Raw genomic sequence first — 16,194 nt, 5'->3', positions numbered from 1 at the left:
ATTGGGCGTGCACCCACTTTGCAAGTCATCTGCATGGTGCAGACTGAGCTGGTGAGCAGAGATTTGGACATGTGCAATGTCTGTGGTGATGCAGGGGTGCAGGACTGGAGCCCAGCTGGTCGCCTGGCCCTATGGGCGAGGCAGGTGTACCGGGGGAAACATGGGCACAGGACCAGAGCTGGCCAAGTACCTGGCCCAAAAGCTGGAGAAGATACAGACAAGACCACCAGAGCTGCAGGGCGAGGCTGTTTTATTGGGGTCGGGGAGAGTCTGGAGTCTGGATGTGCTGGTCTGTGAGAGCCCTGGGCAGGGAGCTGGGGAGCAGGACAGCTCCATGCTGGGGCACTGGGAGTCGTGTGCAGAGCAACAGGCATTTCCGAGCGCCGCTCCCCCTTTGCCTGGTGATGGGCAGAGCGAGGAGGCATCTGCAAAGGGAAGGTCATGCAATGAGACGGCAGGCAGCAGGCTGTGAACAGGGCTCCCTGCCCACCCCATCAGCACTGGGTGCAAGAATGGTGCTGACAGTGAATGGCCTCCTGGGCACTGCCAGGCCCTGCTGGCCTACAGGCTGTGTCTTGGGGGCGCTGACGTGCCCTATTCAGCGTAGGAGAGCCCTGCCGGAAGCCTGGTCCCAGGCTGAGCCCTGGGGCCGGCGGAGATCTCCTGAGGGTGAGGTGGGCTCGCAGGGTCAGCCCTGCTCGCAGGGACGCCTTGCGCTAGGTTGGGATTGGGGAGAGCCTTGTTCTCCGGCTCAGCCTCTATTGTCCCGGCTCTGCAACGCCCCAGTGACAGGCCGGCCCCCTGGGGCAAATGACACTGACTACCTGAGGGGGGACAAGGGAGATCTCCCTCCAGGTCTGGCTGTCTGCCCATCCTCGTAGCATCTGGGCTTCTCGCATAGCTGTGCAGTGAGAAAGGAGGCCCCGCAGTGCCTGGCCATGAGACCTACGCACGGGAGACAGGGCACGGGGTGCCCTGCCACCTAAGTTCCCTGTAAGCTGTGTGGCCATGCAGCAGGTCAGGACCTGGCACGGCCTGGGGAGGGGTGCCCCTCCCTCAGCCCCAAACTACCCCTGCCCAAACCCAGCCACAGCCGGGGCGCCCCTCCCCTGGCCCCCACTCTGCAACAGCAGGGGCACCCAGACCAGCCCGGGCACCCCTACGTCAGCCCAAACCCAGCCTCAGCCGGGGCAGCCCCGCCAGGCCCAAACCCAGTCATGGCTAAAGTGCCCCTCCCCTAGGCCAAACCCAGCCCCGGTCCGGACCTGCCACAGCACCCCTCCCCTGGCTGAAACCCAGGGCCGACCCGGACCTGCTGGAGGAGGGGCGCCTATCCTGCGACCCCAGCCCTGGAGCTGCCGTGACAGACAAAAGGACCTCTCCCTCCACCAGCCCAGGTGTTGATGTGGGGAGAGAGAGCTGGGGGGAGTCCTCTCTCCCCACTATAGCCCCAGAGCCCCCTCCCGCACCCCAAACTCCTCACTACCTGCCCCACCTTAGAGCCCTCACCCCGTACCCCCAACCCTCTGCCCCAGCCCTGAGCCCCTGCCCACACTCTGAACCCCTCGGCCCCACCCCCGCCACAAGAATTTTGTTCTGTGCACCAAATGGGGGGATGTGTCACATAACAACATTCATTCCGCACGTGGGTGGGAAAAATTAGAGGAACACTGACCAGCCCCCCCACTCCACACTGCCACTCCGAACAGGAGCACATGGGGGCTGTGCTAACTAGCCCGCCCCCCAGGAGTGCACACGGGGGCTGTGCCACCCACCCCACCCTCCTGGAGCACACGGGGGCTGTGCTACCTACCCCGCCCCCAAGGAGCGCACATGGGTGTTGTGCTACCCCCTCACCCCCCGAGGAGCGCACGCGGGGGCTGTGCTATCTACCCCGCCCCTCAGGAGCACACGCGGGGGCTGTGCTATCTACCCCGCCCCCCTGGAGCGCACGCGGGGACTGCTATCTAGCCCACCCCCCCGGAACTCACACGGGGGCTGTGCCATCTACCCTGCCCCCCAGGAGTGCACACGGGGACTGCTATCTAGCCCACCCCCCCGGAACTCACACGGGGGCTGTGCCATCTACCCTGCCCCCCAGGAGCGCACGCGGGGGCTGTGCCATCTACCCCGCCCCCCAGGAGATCACACAGGGGCTGTGCTGTCTACCCCGCCCCCCAGGAACTGCTATGCTCACCTTTAGAAATTTGGGCGGACACACGCCAGCTTGCGACAGCCGTTCATGCAGCACTTCATGGTCCCTTGGCATTGCGAGTCCACTTTGCATTGGTTCTTGCACAGGCCCAGTAAGGGGATTCCACCTTGCACCACTGGACATGAGCCAGGTTTCTCTGAAACAGCAGGAGACAGTATGAGCTTCGCATGAGGGGCCCTGGCCCCTGGGCTCAGGATCAGGAACGGGACTCGCTGCTCTGAAAGGAAAGTGTCTGCATCCCAGGGGCGCAACCTGGCTCAGGGGCTCTGTGCAAAGGAGACGAGGGGCCTCACTTTCCAATCTGCCTCCTTACGTGCCCCTGCCTTGCTGGTGAGCGGCCTCAGCCCTGTGCACGGAGCCAGTCATGGGAGCACATGCATGTGCTTGGGGTCAGACCTGGAGCGCTCAGGGCCTGTCTATACAAAACGCTGCCGTGATGCTGCTGTGCTGCCTGAGTGACAATGCCCAGCCACACGGCCACCAGGGTGCTCTTGTCGCTGGAGAGAATCCAGCTCCCCCGGAGACGGAGCACTAACCTGTCAGCCTACAGCGGGGGGAAGGCGAGACAACAAATCAGAGATAACAGCAGAAAAGCCCAAGATTAACTTCACTTAAGGACTAATAAACACCGAGCCCAGCTCCTCAATCTGGAGAGGGGTGTGTGTGTGTGTGTGTGCGCGTGCGCTGTTGTATTTTCAATAAATGCAGCGTATTGCCTTTTCCCCAAAAAAGATCTCGTGTGCTTCTTATAAGTAAAACATTTTTGGTAGAGAATTGCGAAAGGGGGAAGACGTGTCACGGAGTCCCTAGGCGATGCTCTGGAACTGCTCCCCACCAAGCCAGGCAGGACTTTGGGGAGTCTCCTCTCCCTTGGAGCAGACTTGTTCGGGGCAAGAAGCTCACACGTCTTCACCTTCTGGGTCTCTCCTTGGAGCATTCAGCATCCTCTGCCTCTCCGTGTGCTTCCCCCAGCAAGTCTGCCCCAGTGGGGTCCTGGGGAAGCCAGAGGGTCCTGCACCCCCACTTTGCAGTCAGACGTGACTCTCAGCCAGCCAGTAACACAGAGGTTTATTAGATGACGGGAACAGGGTCTAAAACAGAGCTTGTAGGTACAGAGAACGGTACCCTCAGCTGGGTCCATTCTGGGGCCCAGCTAGCCAGACAACCCCGTGTGCCCTCACTTCCCGTCCCCAGCCAGCTCCAAACTGAAATCCCCCCCAGTCCCTCCTTTCTGGCCTTTGTCTCTTTCCGGGGCAGGAGGTCACCTGATCACTTTGTTCACCTTTAGCCATCCCCTTGCAGGGGGAAGGGCCCTGGCCATTTGTTGCCAGGATACAAAGTGTCGGCCATTTATGCACAGTGGAGGCTTAAAAAATGCACAGGGGAAACTGAGGCACCCGCACAATATTCAGAGGAAACATTAAGAACAGTCCCACTTCGTCACAACATGCACTGTGATTGTTGAAATTACTGCTAAATACTGCTAAAAGGTATCCCATCCATACCAAGTGATCCATCAGTCAGGTGTGTGCACCCTGGTCATAGAAGTGCCGGACAATAGGAGAAGGATTAGAGTCCTCGCTCCGACCCATCTGTCGGGGAAAACTATACAGATAAGATATATACAAACTGTCTAGCTATATAGCCCCCCAGTCGAAGAGGTGCCAGGCCATAAGGGGGAGGATTAGAGTCCTCACTCCCACTCATCTGTCAGGGAAAAATTGCACAGGTGAATATACCCTCGGTCATAGCAGGATCAAGCCCAAAAGGTTGGGCTCTTAGGGTTCCCCCCTCCTGCTCTGTCAGGCAGAGTTTTTAGAGGGTGTAAACTTTGTGGGTTGTGTACATCCCAGCACAAGTGTGGGCACATAAGGAGCAGGTTTCTGGAAGACCTCACTCTGAAGGATATAGGCGCGTGAGATGTTGTAATTTCACAAATTTGAGAGAACTGTTTAAGGAAAGAGACCACGAGGGGTGGGGGCTAGTTGAGGAGCCTCCCCTCGCTAACTGGTTAGTTGGACAAAGCCTATGCCCATGGGAAGGGACGGTTCAGTGAGAAAAGCAGGATCAGGCCCAGACAAGCAGGCAGGCAACAGATAGCGAGATTGGAAAACAGGTTAGGAGCCCTGAGCGGCAGAGTGGCAGGAATAAGGGAAGCAGTAAGTCCAGGCCTGGAGAATTCAGATCCCTGGGACAATATGGGAATGGTGAAATCTGGGCTGATGAAGGAGTCCGTTTGGGACTGAAGTAAAGAGAGTGAGAAGTTAACTCTGCAGAGGCAGTGGGAATTAAGCAGTTAAACATTGTGAAAGCGTTAAAAAGGAAAAGTGTTAGAGAAAGAGAATTCTTGGTTTCTTTGCAGCCATTCTGAAGGGGAAATGGGCCCTTTTCCAGAGGAATGTCTGTAAATAAGCCAGGCAAAGAGACAATCTGATTTAAATCATTTGACTATGAACAATTCAGTCAAATTTGCTAAAAGAACATGAGGAGTTTCTATTGGAACTTAGCTGCCCTAAGTGTATAACCAAAGCTGTGATCTGTGTACAGCTGTGTGAAAATGAAAGCAGCGGAAGAGGATGTTAAAAAAAGAGTGTGTATGTACCTGTGTGAGTGTGTAAATCTATTGTGTAAACAGGTGAGGTTTTAAGGATCTACATCAACACTCCTGGGTTGTAAAACTCTTGGTTTGTAGGTTTTGTTTTACTTTTAAATAATCCCACTAAAAATCCATTTGAATCTTTCATTCAAAGTAGCAAAACTGACCGACTTTTTGTCACATGCAGGTAACTGGTGTTGTTTGTCTTTGGTATTTAGCATTTAACTCTTAAGGTACCTCAATGCTTTATAACGTTCAATATCTTTTCAAAGACCAAAGCTGTGACCGCAGCAGGGCAGTGAAAGCCAGGAGGATGGGAAGAGAGTCTGGACTTCTTGTTTGGTAACAAAATAGCAGATAAGAGCTGTAGTAAAAGAATAAGAAATGAAAAAAGACAGTGCCCCTCTAGAGCAACAGCAGGGGGAGGTGCACAAAACCAAAAAAGCAGCATTAGGAACACCAAGCTTTAAGGCGGCTCTGTGTAATCAGACTGTCACTTTGAGAAAGGTACATGAAAAGTCTTGGAACACAAAAGAAACAGTTACACCTCATGTACAAATGGATATGACTAATATAAAGTTACAGACGTTAAACGATGGAAGGAATGTGCATTTTTCCAGGACATGTGCAGTGTATATTGCAGTAGGGGTGAAAGCAATGCAAACATATCATCCTACTGATTTAAAATCCTCTTAGGGCCCCAAAAGGAGCCACCATAGGTTGTGTTTTCTTTTTCAGATCACTGGGTGTTTTGGAAGCAGGAACTGAAAGTGGAAAGAAATCAAAAGTCTGGTGGAAGTTGGTTGTGTCCCTAGTCTCTCAGCTCTGCTGATGGCTTTGGATCCAAAAGCAAACCAGAAAGCGTCTGTGTTAGTGCAAATTACCTAGCTGATAGAGGAAGGAGAGAACTGCCCATAAAGGCAGCACAAAGGAGCCGCAGATAAAGGACATACCTGGTTTGCAAACAAACAAACTACCTGAAACCCAAATGCTCAAATTCTGACCCTCCAGAGGAAGGCGGAAAAAGGAGTCAAACCTAAGAATAAGAGAGGGACTGGTTAACCCTAAGTAGAAGAATGCCATATGCAGTGCTGAAATCTGCAGACAGGTACAAAAAGGGTTCTGCTTATACACATGACACTCCTACCTTTTAATTCACCAAAAGCCCAAGGATATAATTCATGGTATAACAAGATACCTTTAATAGGTTTGATGCTAATGTTATTGTTAATATTAAACATTGGGATACATTTAATGTTAATAAATACCCCCCTATAACAATGTGTGTATGATTTTTGAAAAAAAACCAAACACAACTTTAAGGTCATATGGTAATGATGCTTCTCAGCTATTGCCTGTGAATAAACTTAATGATTAGCACAGCAGAAAAAACATTATAAACTTGGTCTGCTGTATAAGAATGGAAACTGAGGTACATTACCCCATGAATGTAACAACTGAGCAGTAGGATAATTTTCCCTAAACCTTTAAAAGGCAGAAGCCATTGAAACTTGGCCTGCCTATAGAACAAACCCCCAGGAAAGCCTGGGGGTAATTCCTCTGTTTTGCCTGCAATCAGCAAGCGTGTTTGTAAAAGAAAGGGATATTTTAAGCAATAACTTGCCACCCCAAAAGGGGTAGAAACATGTTCTTTTTGTCTTTCATAAAATCAGGAAAAGCTGGTACCAGCTGAAGAGCAGCTCAGAATACCATGGATCTACTGTTGTGACAAACATTGTGTTTTGTGTTTTATCTTGTGTTGTTTTGTTGCTAGCATTGTTGTGTATTGTGCTATAGATAAGCCCAAGCCCCCCTACTGCATTAGGCAGAAAAGGATGAACAAGCATTTTAACTGTATTTACAGAAGCCAACGTTGCAGAAGGGTGGAGGTCAAGACATGCCAGTCTCTTTCACAGGGAAACATCCTCAGGTAGCAAACACCATATTAGGAGGGATTGGTTTGGGAGCAGGGATTATAAATCCTAGAGACCTGGAGGTAATTAAAAATAAGTTAAGTTCCTTGTCACAACTGCATGAGAGTCTCATTCACAAGCAGGCAGATATTACTGTGGACTTGGTACAACTGGGTCTGGGAAACCTAAAAGCAACATGGAATATATGGCGGTGGCAAAACACCACCTCCTGGCCGCTGTATAACAACAAATAGTGTTAGGGAATAAAACTGTCTTGAACATAGGATGTACTGAGGTGCATCACTTGGACACGAAATGTTTTGGGTGATATCTGGGAATGTTCGGGTATTAACGCATCTTTATAAAACAATGGACGAGGTCCTTGTTTGACACCTACAAATATGAATGGAGGCATTATGTTTTCAGCATGGTTAAGCCTGATTTGTTATTAGGTGAAGTTATTGTTAAAATTGCTCATCAACAGTCTGTGGAGACAGAAATATGGAAAATGAGCCAGCTTCCCAAACTGACCTTTTGGCTACCCCGGGTTATGAGTCAGTGGGCTGGGAACAAGGAGAAATTATTGGACACCCGAGGGCGTATGGAGTGGAGCCCTCAGAAATGGGTGTGCTTGTTTCTACCTGTCACCACAGAGCCATGCAGCAAGGACACATCATTGGGAACATGTGTATGGGACGAACTAGAAAATGTGACGTGTTTTGTACAATGGACAATATGCATGTGTTACATCCTGGGAAACAGTATTTTGGGAGGATGAAAGTATTAGCCAACCCCCAGTGGATGAATGTAGATGTCTTGCCTGTGTATCATATACTAGCAATCACATGTATTATGTACCAAAGATAGAAGCAGCACAGAGCTTTATAACAGGTACCCTGGTTAATTTCTCTGTTACCCATGGCCTGGATTGGCACAATCTAACTGATCACTTGTTGTTAGAAACAAAGTGGCTCAGTTTTTACAACAGACACAGAGGGATATAGGGAAGTGTGTCATTCAAATATTACATGCAAATAGAGACATACTAAAAATTGCTAAGTCTGAAAAAGAGCTGACAGCCTAGCACTGGTACAACATTTAAGGGCATATTGTCTGTTATGTTCCACCCATTGCTAGTTGTGTTAATATTGTCCTGTGTTTGCTTGCTAGGAATGTGTTGTATGTGCTGTCGGATGAAGAGAACGTTTGTTAAATTACAACCACAAGCTCAAATTGTCTCTCAGTATATTGCTTGCTATGAAACAATTGTATAAAATAAAGCCAGTCAAGAATTGTTCTTGAGGGGTCAATGGGGGATATGCAGTAGTAGGATTTTGTTTGTATTTTGGATCGTTTCGAATGAGGGAAATAATACTGTAGCACGTATTAGATCTATTGATGGAGGATTTGACCCTATCCTGCCAGCCACCCTTTTTGAACAGCAGAAAGGAATGGCCTAAGGGATCATTGATAGAAACGCATCAGCCAGGCTGCCTGTGTCTGAACTGATGTTAAGGCAGGAACAGACCAGACCAGTCCTTATGGCTGATTCTGGTCACCTTTTGTTTTAGGAAACGTTTTCACTACAGTATTTGCTATAAGGTCTTGTTTCTTATCTGCATGGCAGAGAAAGTTGTGTAAGGTTCTTTTGTAATCCCTTTAGTAACCTAACCCTTTCTAAAATGGAATCCTGTCTGAAATTCTCTGTACAATTGTTTGGGGTGAGTAAAGAGGTGTGCATGGTTCAGGATGAGTGTGAAAGCCATCCCAAGTGTCCACATGGTCAAGAAGAAGTGAGATACTTGGAGAGACAGCAGGAAACAATCAGAAAACATCCATTGTATCTGATGCTAAACGAGTTAGCAGCATTGACAACCTCAAAGGTGAGGCAAACACCCCTACGGCAAGACAACAAATAAGAGATAACAGCGGAAAACCCCAAGATGAACTCCACTTAAGGACTAACGATCCCAGGATTGCAAAATCCATAGACTAACGTGGGAATGTACAAGTCTAAAGCTGGCATGTTTTGCCATAGAACTCTGGGTTCAGTCCTGCAAAGCCTCAGTGCATCGGATCGCGACCGACAGAGCCCAGCTCCTCACTCATGCTCAGTAAACATGGTGCGTTGCCTTTTCCCCTGAAAAAGATCCTGTGTGCTTCTTATAAGCATAACAGCCCACTCCATGTCCCTGCTGGCCCCTAGGCAGGACTCTCCTCTCTCTGGGGATTATCCTCAGGCAGAAGCTTTCCCTAGCAAGGCAAGTAGCTTGAGTGTTCCCTTTCTTACAGACTCATTGACTTTAATGTCAGAAGGGACCATCCTGATCCCTCCTGGCTCATGGCAATTCCTCGCCTTCAGGCATTGCTCTCATAGGATCATAGAATCTCAGCATTGGAAGGGACCTCAGGAGTCATCTAGTCCAACCTCCTGCTCAAAGCAGGACCAATCCCCAACTAAATCATCCCAGCCAGGGCTTTGTCAAGCTGGGTCTTAAAAACCTCTAAGGATGGAGATTCCACCACCTCCCTAGGTAACCCATTCCAGTGCTTCACCACCCTCCTAGTGAAATAGTGTTTCCCAATATCCAACCTAGACCTCCTCTACTGCAACTTGAGACCATTACTACTTGTTCTGTTATCTGCCACCACTGAGAACAGCTGAGCTCCATCCTCTTTGGAACCCCCCTTCAGGTGGTTGAAAGCATCTATCAAATCCCCTCTCACTCTTCTCTTCTGCAGACTAAATAACCCCAGTTCCCTCAGCCTCTCCTCATAAGTCATGTGCTCCAGCCCCCTAATCATTTTTGTTGCCCTCCACTTGACTTTCCAATTTGTCCACATCCTTTCTGTAGTGCAGGGACCAAAACTGGATGCAATACTCCAGGTGTGGCCTCACCAGTGCCAAGTAGAGGGGAACAATCACTTCCCTCAATCTGCTGGCAATGCCCCTACTTATACAGCCCAAAATGCCGTTTGTCCTTCTTGGCAACAAGAGCGCACTGCTGACTCATATCCAGCTTCTCATCCACTGTAATCAGTGGCTCACCAGCATTGTGTGTCTCCAGCCTGGAGACGGGACCGAGTCTCACAGCGGTGCAGAGAGCAATATACATGGGCTTGGGGAGAAGGGACTCCTGGTTTCCTGAAGCCCAAACACGTCCCTGCTGGGCTCCCTTTGGCTGGAAGGAGGCTGCACAGTTTGCTGGGGTGCTCTGAAGGAGCTGGAGGTTGGAGGAGCAGGTATAAGCGGTTCCTGACTCTCCTTGGCCTGCTGTGGTGACTGACAGGCAGAGCACAAGGGCTCCCTGCCTCCCCATGGGGCATGGGGCTGCCTGCCACAGCTTCCAGAGCATGTAGGGCAAAGTGCAGCTGCCCTGTGCCCACTGGAACTGAGCAGTCAGCCTGGCACATTGCATGCATGGCTCTGTAGGGCCTGACTGGGGGTCTCAGACTAGTTTAACAGCACTGTAACTCCACTCACCTCACTGAGGCCCTCCTGCCCCCATGCTGCACAGGCGTGTAAGTGACAGCAGAGCCCGAGCCCAGGCTGCAGTCTGCTTCCCAGCCAAACTGGGCTCAAAACTGAGCAAACTCTGGGCAACTTCTGCTCAGAATAACTGCAAATCATGGGGGGCAGAAGGGGGCCTGGGAACATGGGACCGTGCATTTCTTTGCAAGAGAATACAAATTGCCTTCAGACATGCCTGTCTGCCTGAATCTGTGCCCCACCTAAGAAGAACATCAGAACGGCCATAGTGGGTCAGACCAATGTCCATCTAGCCCAGTATCCTGGCTTCCGACAATAGCCAGTGACAGATACTTCAGAGGCAATGAACAGAACAGGGCAGTTATCGAGTGATCCATCCCCTGTCATCTACTCCCCGCTTCTGACAATCAGAGACTTAGGGACACCCAGAGCGTGGGGTTGCATCCTTGACCATCTTGGCTAATAGCCATTGATAGACCTGGCCTCCAGGAACGTAGCTAATTCTTTGCTGAACCCAGTTATACTTCTGGCCTCCACAACATCCCCTGTCAACGAGTTCCACAGGCTGACTGTGCGTTGGGTGATGAAATACTTCCTTGTGTTTGTTTTAAACCTGCTGCCTGTTAATTTCATTGGGTGATCCTGGTTCTTGTGTTATATGAAAAAGTAAATTACACTTCATTTTCTCCACCCCAGTCATGATGTTATAGATCTCCATCACATCCCCCCTAGTCGTCTCTTTTCCGAGCTGAATGGTCCCAGGCTTTGTAATCTCTCATACTCGAAGCTGTTCTATACCCCAATCACTTTTGTTGCCATTTTCTGAACCTTTTCCAGTTTTAATCTCTCTTTTTTAAGATGGGGTGACCAGAACTGCATGCAGTATTCAAGATGTGGGCGAACCAGGGATTTATATTGTGGCATCATGATATTTACTGTCCCTTTCCGAATGGATCCTAACGTTGTTCACTTTTTTGACTGCCGCTGCACATTGAGTGGTAACAGCTAATTCAGGCCCCATCAGTCTAGTTGGGATGATGTTTTCCAATGTGCATTACTTTGCATTTATCAACGTTGAATTTCATCTGCCACTTTTTGCGAGATCCGTTGTAGCTCTTCGCAGTCTGCTTTTGACTTCACTCTCTTCAAGAACTTTGTATCATCCACAAACTTTGCCACCTCACTGTTTACCCCTTTTCCCAGTTCATTTATGGTCCCAGTACAGAGCCCTGTGGGACCCCACTATTTACCTCTCCACTGTGAAAACTGACCATTTATTCCCATCCTTTGTTTCCTGTCTTTAACCAGTTACTGGTCCAGGAAAGAACCTTCCCTTTTATCCCATGACAACTTACTTTGTATAAGAGCCTTTGGGGAAGGACCTTGTCAAAGGCTTTCTGAAAACCTAAACACACTATATCCACTGGATCATTCCGTTTCCACATGTTTCTTGACGCCCTCAAATTATTGTAATAGCTTGGTGAGGCATGATTTCCCCTTACAAAATCTGTGTTGACTCTTCCTCACAAATTCATGTTCATCTATGAGTCCGATAATTCTGTTCTTTACTATAGTTTCAACCAATTTGCCCAGTACTGAAGTTAGGGTCACTGGCCTGTAATTGCCAGGATCACCTCTGGAGCCTTTTTTAACAATCAGTGTTACATTAGCTACCTGGAGCAGCTCCCACCTGGGGCCCCAGCTCAGGAACCGTGCAGCGGCGCAGCCCCGACCCGGGGCCCCAGCTCAGGAACCGTGCAGCGCCCAGTGCAGCCCTCACCCGGGGCCCCAGCTTAGGAACTGTGCAGTGCCTGGTGCAGCCCCACCCCGGGGCCCCAGCTCAGGAACCATGCAGCGCCCAGTGCAGCCCTCATCCAGGGCCCCAGCTTAGGAACCGTGCAGTGTCTGGTGCAGCCCTCACCCGGGGCCCCAGCTTAGGAACCGTGCAGTGTCTGGTGCAGCCCTCACCCGGGGCCCCAGCTCAGGAACCGTGCAGCGCCCGGTGCAGCCCTCACCCGGGGCCCAAGCTCAGGAACCGTGCAGCGCCCGGTGCAGCCCCCACCCGGGGCCCCAGCTCAGGAACCGTGCAGTGTCTGGTGCAGCCCCCACCCGGGGCCCCAGCTCAGGAACCGTGCAGTGTCTGGTGCAGCCTCCACCCGGGGCCCCAGCTCAGGAACCGTGCAGCGCCCGGTGCAGCCCGAACCCGGGGCCCCAGCTCAGGAACCGTGCAGTGCCCGGTGCAGCCGCCACCCAGGGCCCCAGCTCAGGAACCGTGCAGCGCCCGGTGCAGCCCCCACCCGGGGCCCCAGCTCAGGAACCGTGCAGCGCCCGGCGCAGCCCTCACCCGGGGCCCCAGCTTACGAACTGTGCAGTGCCCGGTGCAGCCTCAACCCGGGGCCCCAGCTCAGGAACCGTGCAGCGCCCGGTGCAGCCCCCACCCGGGGCCCCAGCTCAGGAACCGTGCAGCGCCCGGTGCAGCCCTCACCCGGGGCCCAAGCTCAGGAACCGTGCAGCGCCCGGTGCAGCCCCCCCCCGGGGCCCCAGCTCAGGAACCGTGCAGTGTCTGGTGCAGCCCCCACCCGGGGCCCCAGCTCAGGAACCGTGCAGTGTCTGGTGCAGCCTCCACCCGGGGCCCCAGCTCAGGAACCGTGCAGCGCCCGGTGCAGCCCGAACCCGGGGCCCCAGCTCAGGAACCGTGCAGTGCCCGGTGCAGCCGCCACCCAGGGCCCCAGCTCAGGAACCGTGCAGCGCCCGGTGCAGCCCCCACCCGGGGCCCCAGCTCAGGAACCGTGCAGCGCCCGGCGCAGCCCTCACCCGGGGCCCCAGCTTACGAACTGTGCAGTGCCCGGTGCAGCCTCAACCCGGGGCCCCAGCTCAGGAACCGTGCAGCGCCCGGTGCAGCCCCCACCCGGGGCCCCAGCTCAGGAACCGTGCAGCGCCCGGTGCAGCCCCCACCCGGGGCCCAAGCTCAGGAACCGTGCAGCGCCCGGTGCAGCCCCCACCCGGGGCCCCAGCTCAGGAACCGTGCAGCGCCCGGTGCAGCCGCCACCCGGGGCCCCAGCTCAGGAACCGTGCAGCGCCCGGTGCAGCCTCCACCCGGGGCCCCAGCTCAGGAACCGTGCAGCGCCCGGTGCAGCCTCCACCCGGGGCCCCGGCTCAGGAACCGTGCAGCGCCCGGTGCAGCCCGAACCCGGGGCCCCAGCTCAGGAACCGTGCAGTGCCCGGTGCAGCCGCCACCCAGGGCCCCAGCTCAGGAACCGTGCAGCGCCCGGTGCAGCCCCCACCCGGGGCCCCAGCTCAGGAACCGTGCAGCGCCCGGCGCAGCCCTCACCCGGGGCCCCAGCTTACGAACTGTGCAGTGCCCGGTGCAGCCTCAACCCGGGGCCCCAGCTCAGGAACCGTGCAGCGCCCGGTGCAGCCCCCACCCGGGGCCCCAGCTCAGGAACCGTGCAGCGCCCGGCATAGCCCCCACCCAGGGCCCCAGCTCAGGAACCGTGCAGCGCCCGGTGCAGCCCGAACCCGGGGCCCCAGCTCAGGAACCGTGCAGTGCCCGGTGCAGCCGCCACCCAGGGCCCCAGCTCAGGAACCGTGCAGCGCCCGGCGTAGCCCCCACCCGGGGCCCCAGCTCAGGAACCGTGCAGCACCCGGCGAAGCCCCCACCCGGGGCCCCAGCTCAGGAACCGTGCAACGCCCGGCGTAGCCCCCACCCGGGGCCCCAGCTCAGGAACCGTGCAGTGCCCGGCATGGTGGGGACCCTCCCTGCACCAAGGGCATGCGGGTACCACCACTTAGTACAGGTGCAATGTCGGTTTTGACCAGAAGCCCAGCCCGGTGGAGCTGACCTGCAGACGGCAATCCCTGCATGTCGAAGAGACGTCACTTGCTCCCTTCACACCCCCCGCCTGCACCACCTGCTGCTTCAGCACATTCTGGCCACTGCACACATCTGGCAGTGCAAGACGGAGCCTAGTTCAAAGTGCTCCCAGGCAGGAGCCCCTGGGCAGGGCAGCAGCCGGGACACAGTGGGCTGGGCGACACGCAGGAGCCCTAAAGGGGCACGTTACCGTTGGGGATCTGACAGGACCATCCACAGCCCGTCTGGCAGCACTTGAGGTTCTCCTCGCAGTCGCTGTCGGCCTGGCATTCCTCTGTGCAGTTAGCCGCCTCCACCACTGTGTCTGGGCACACACCCTCTTTCTCTGAAACGGGAAAGGCCCACGGTGTAGCCAGGGTCACACTGGTCCCAGGGAGAGGGTCAGGCTGTGGGCCAGGAGGGCAGCAAATGTATCCCCTGTCCCCGAGAGCATTGTTCAAGGTGAGAGGCCTTGGCACACCCGAAAGCTAGAGGGTGTGGGGCCAGGTCCTGGCTCTCGCTGCACAACCCCCCTCCCCCGGGGGGTCCCTCCAGCCGAAGGGCTGCGTACATAGGCAGGACGTGGGCGGGGGCGCGGTGTTCCTACTCACTGGTAATGTTCTGGCCAGCTGCAGACGGCAGCTCGGCCCAGAGAGCCAGGAGCCCCACCAGGAGGACGATGCTGCTGGACTTCACCATGGTGCAGTGGGGAGCCGGCTCCGACTGTCCGGACCTACCCAGGCTGGGCTTTAAGCTTTCCCACAGGTGGGGCTGCAGCTGGGGAGGGAGGGGACTGGTTCCCAGGTGATTTAGAGAGAACGGGAGAGTCGCGCTCCCTCTTCATTCCATTGCACAATCCGCGGGTATCAGGTATCTGCTCTGGCCCGCCTGCGAACCGGGAAGTGAGAGCTCAGAAGGGACCCAGCATCTTCTGGAGCACACAGTGGGCGGGCTGACAGCAAGCTGCTGCAGCTCCCGGACAGCCTCCCATGGCCACCGCTGGCCTTCAGACAGGTGGGGCCAGGGTGATTCATGAACTTGCTTCTTATGCAGGTTTCTTGGAAGGAGCTGGGGTTTGCAGCTCCCCCGGGGGTGTTTCTGTGAGTGGCACATCTGAGGGGCTGCTGCGTCCTGGTGAGTGGGAGAATCGCTGGCTGAATGTGCTCTGCTCCGTGCATTGCTGAGTGTGCCCCTCATGGCGGACGGCTCAGTGTCTGAGAACAGGGGCAGCAGGAGCAGCCTGGGTCCCCCCAAACTGCAGCAGGCTGGACACAGGAACCCAAGGACTGTGATTTCATAGAGTCACAGAACTTAAGGCCAAAAGAAACCCTTAGATCATCCAATCTGACCTCCTGTAGCTCACAGGCCACTGAATTTCTCCTGGCCCACCAGTGCTGAGCCCAATCACCTGTGTTTGACTAAAGACCTCCCAGAAAGGCTCCAGCCTGCACGAGAAGCACCAAGAGAAGGAGATTCCATGTTTCCCTGGGGAGTTTGATCCCGTGGCAGATCGCTGCCTGCACTGTTAACAGTTTTTGACTTATGCCTGATTAGACCATCTAACTTCCAGCCCCTGGCTCCTGTTCTGCCGTTCCCCACCAGATTAACCAGCCCTGTAATACCTGGGAGTTTCTCGCCAGAGAGGGAGGTAACTGAGGGAAATGCTGAATGGCATGGGGCCTAGAACTGATCCCTTAGCAACCCCCATAGAAACGCCCCCCCTGCACTGACGCGTCCCTGGTTTGGGTTGGGGCCGGGGCGTACTAACTCCCTACGGCTTGTGGAAATCACTCAACCACAGCTCCAGTGCAGCAGCCTCTGGGGTGGAAAGCAACTGCCACTGTGCTAGCAATGCTCCCGCCTCATGTCTGGGAGGCGACAGGAGGAATCCGCTCTGCTGCTGAGGCTGCAGAACCTATAGTAGCGAAAGGCGTGATGGGACACTGCACAATGGAGCGAACATGATCGCAGGCCCTCGGATAGCACCAGGATGGGCTCACCTGCATACAGTGATCCGACTAAGGGCTGAGAGCAGTTCCCACTGACCCAGGTCAGGGGAAGTGGAGCAGTTCGGCTGAACCAAAAGCCTGGGAGCACTGGGATGGGTGTAGCAAATGCTGCACCCAT

General features: G+C 54.4%; 2 protein-coding genes across 3 annotated transcripts in view; both read right to left on the bottom strand.

Moving 5' to 3' along the window:
- LOC127031020 (uncharacterized) overlaps positions 1-16,194 on the bottom strand; it is a 217,037-nt gene that overhangs the window by 99,682 nt on the left and 101,161 nt on the right. The window lies entirely within an intron of this gene.
- Positions 234-14,946, bottom strand: LOC127031047 (waprin-Phi1-like). The gene is made up of 4 exons (XM_050917759.1): positions 14,679-14,946; positions 14,279-14,413; positions 2,198-2,351; positions 234-425 (listed from the first exon to the last, which is right to left on the bottom strand). Exons 1-3 carry the CDS (start codon positions 14,764-14,766, stop codon positions 2,200-2,202), a joined length of 375 nt encoding a protein of 124 aa, XP_050773716.1. The 5' UTR covers positions 14,767-14,946; the 3' UTR covers positions 234-425; positions 2,198-2,199.

This window comes from Gopherus flavomarginatus, chromosome 11 (genome assembly GCF_025201925.1).
Source record: "Gopherus flavomarginatus isolate rGopFla2 chromosome 11, rGopFla2.mat.asm, whole genome shotgun sequence".
Taxonomy (NCBI): Eukaryota; Metazoa; Chordata; order Testudines; family Testudinidae; genus Gopherus; species Gopherus flavomarginatus.
The sequence above is the reverse complement of the archived record's forward strand: the minus strand, read 5'-3'. Positions and strand labels throughout refer to the sequence as shown.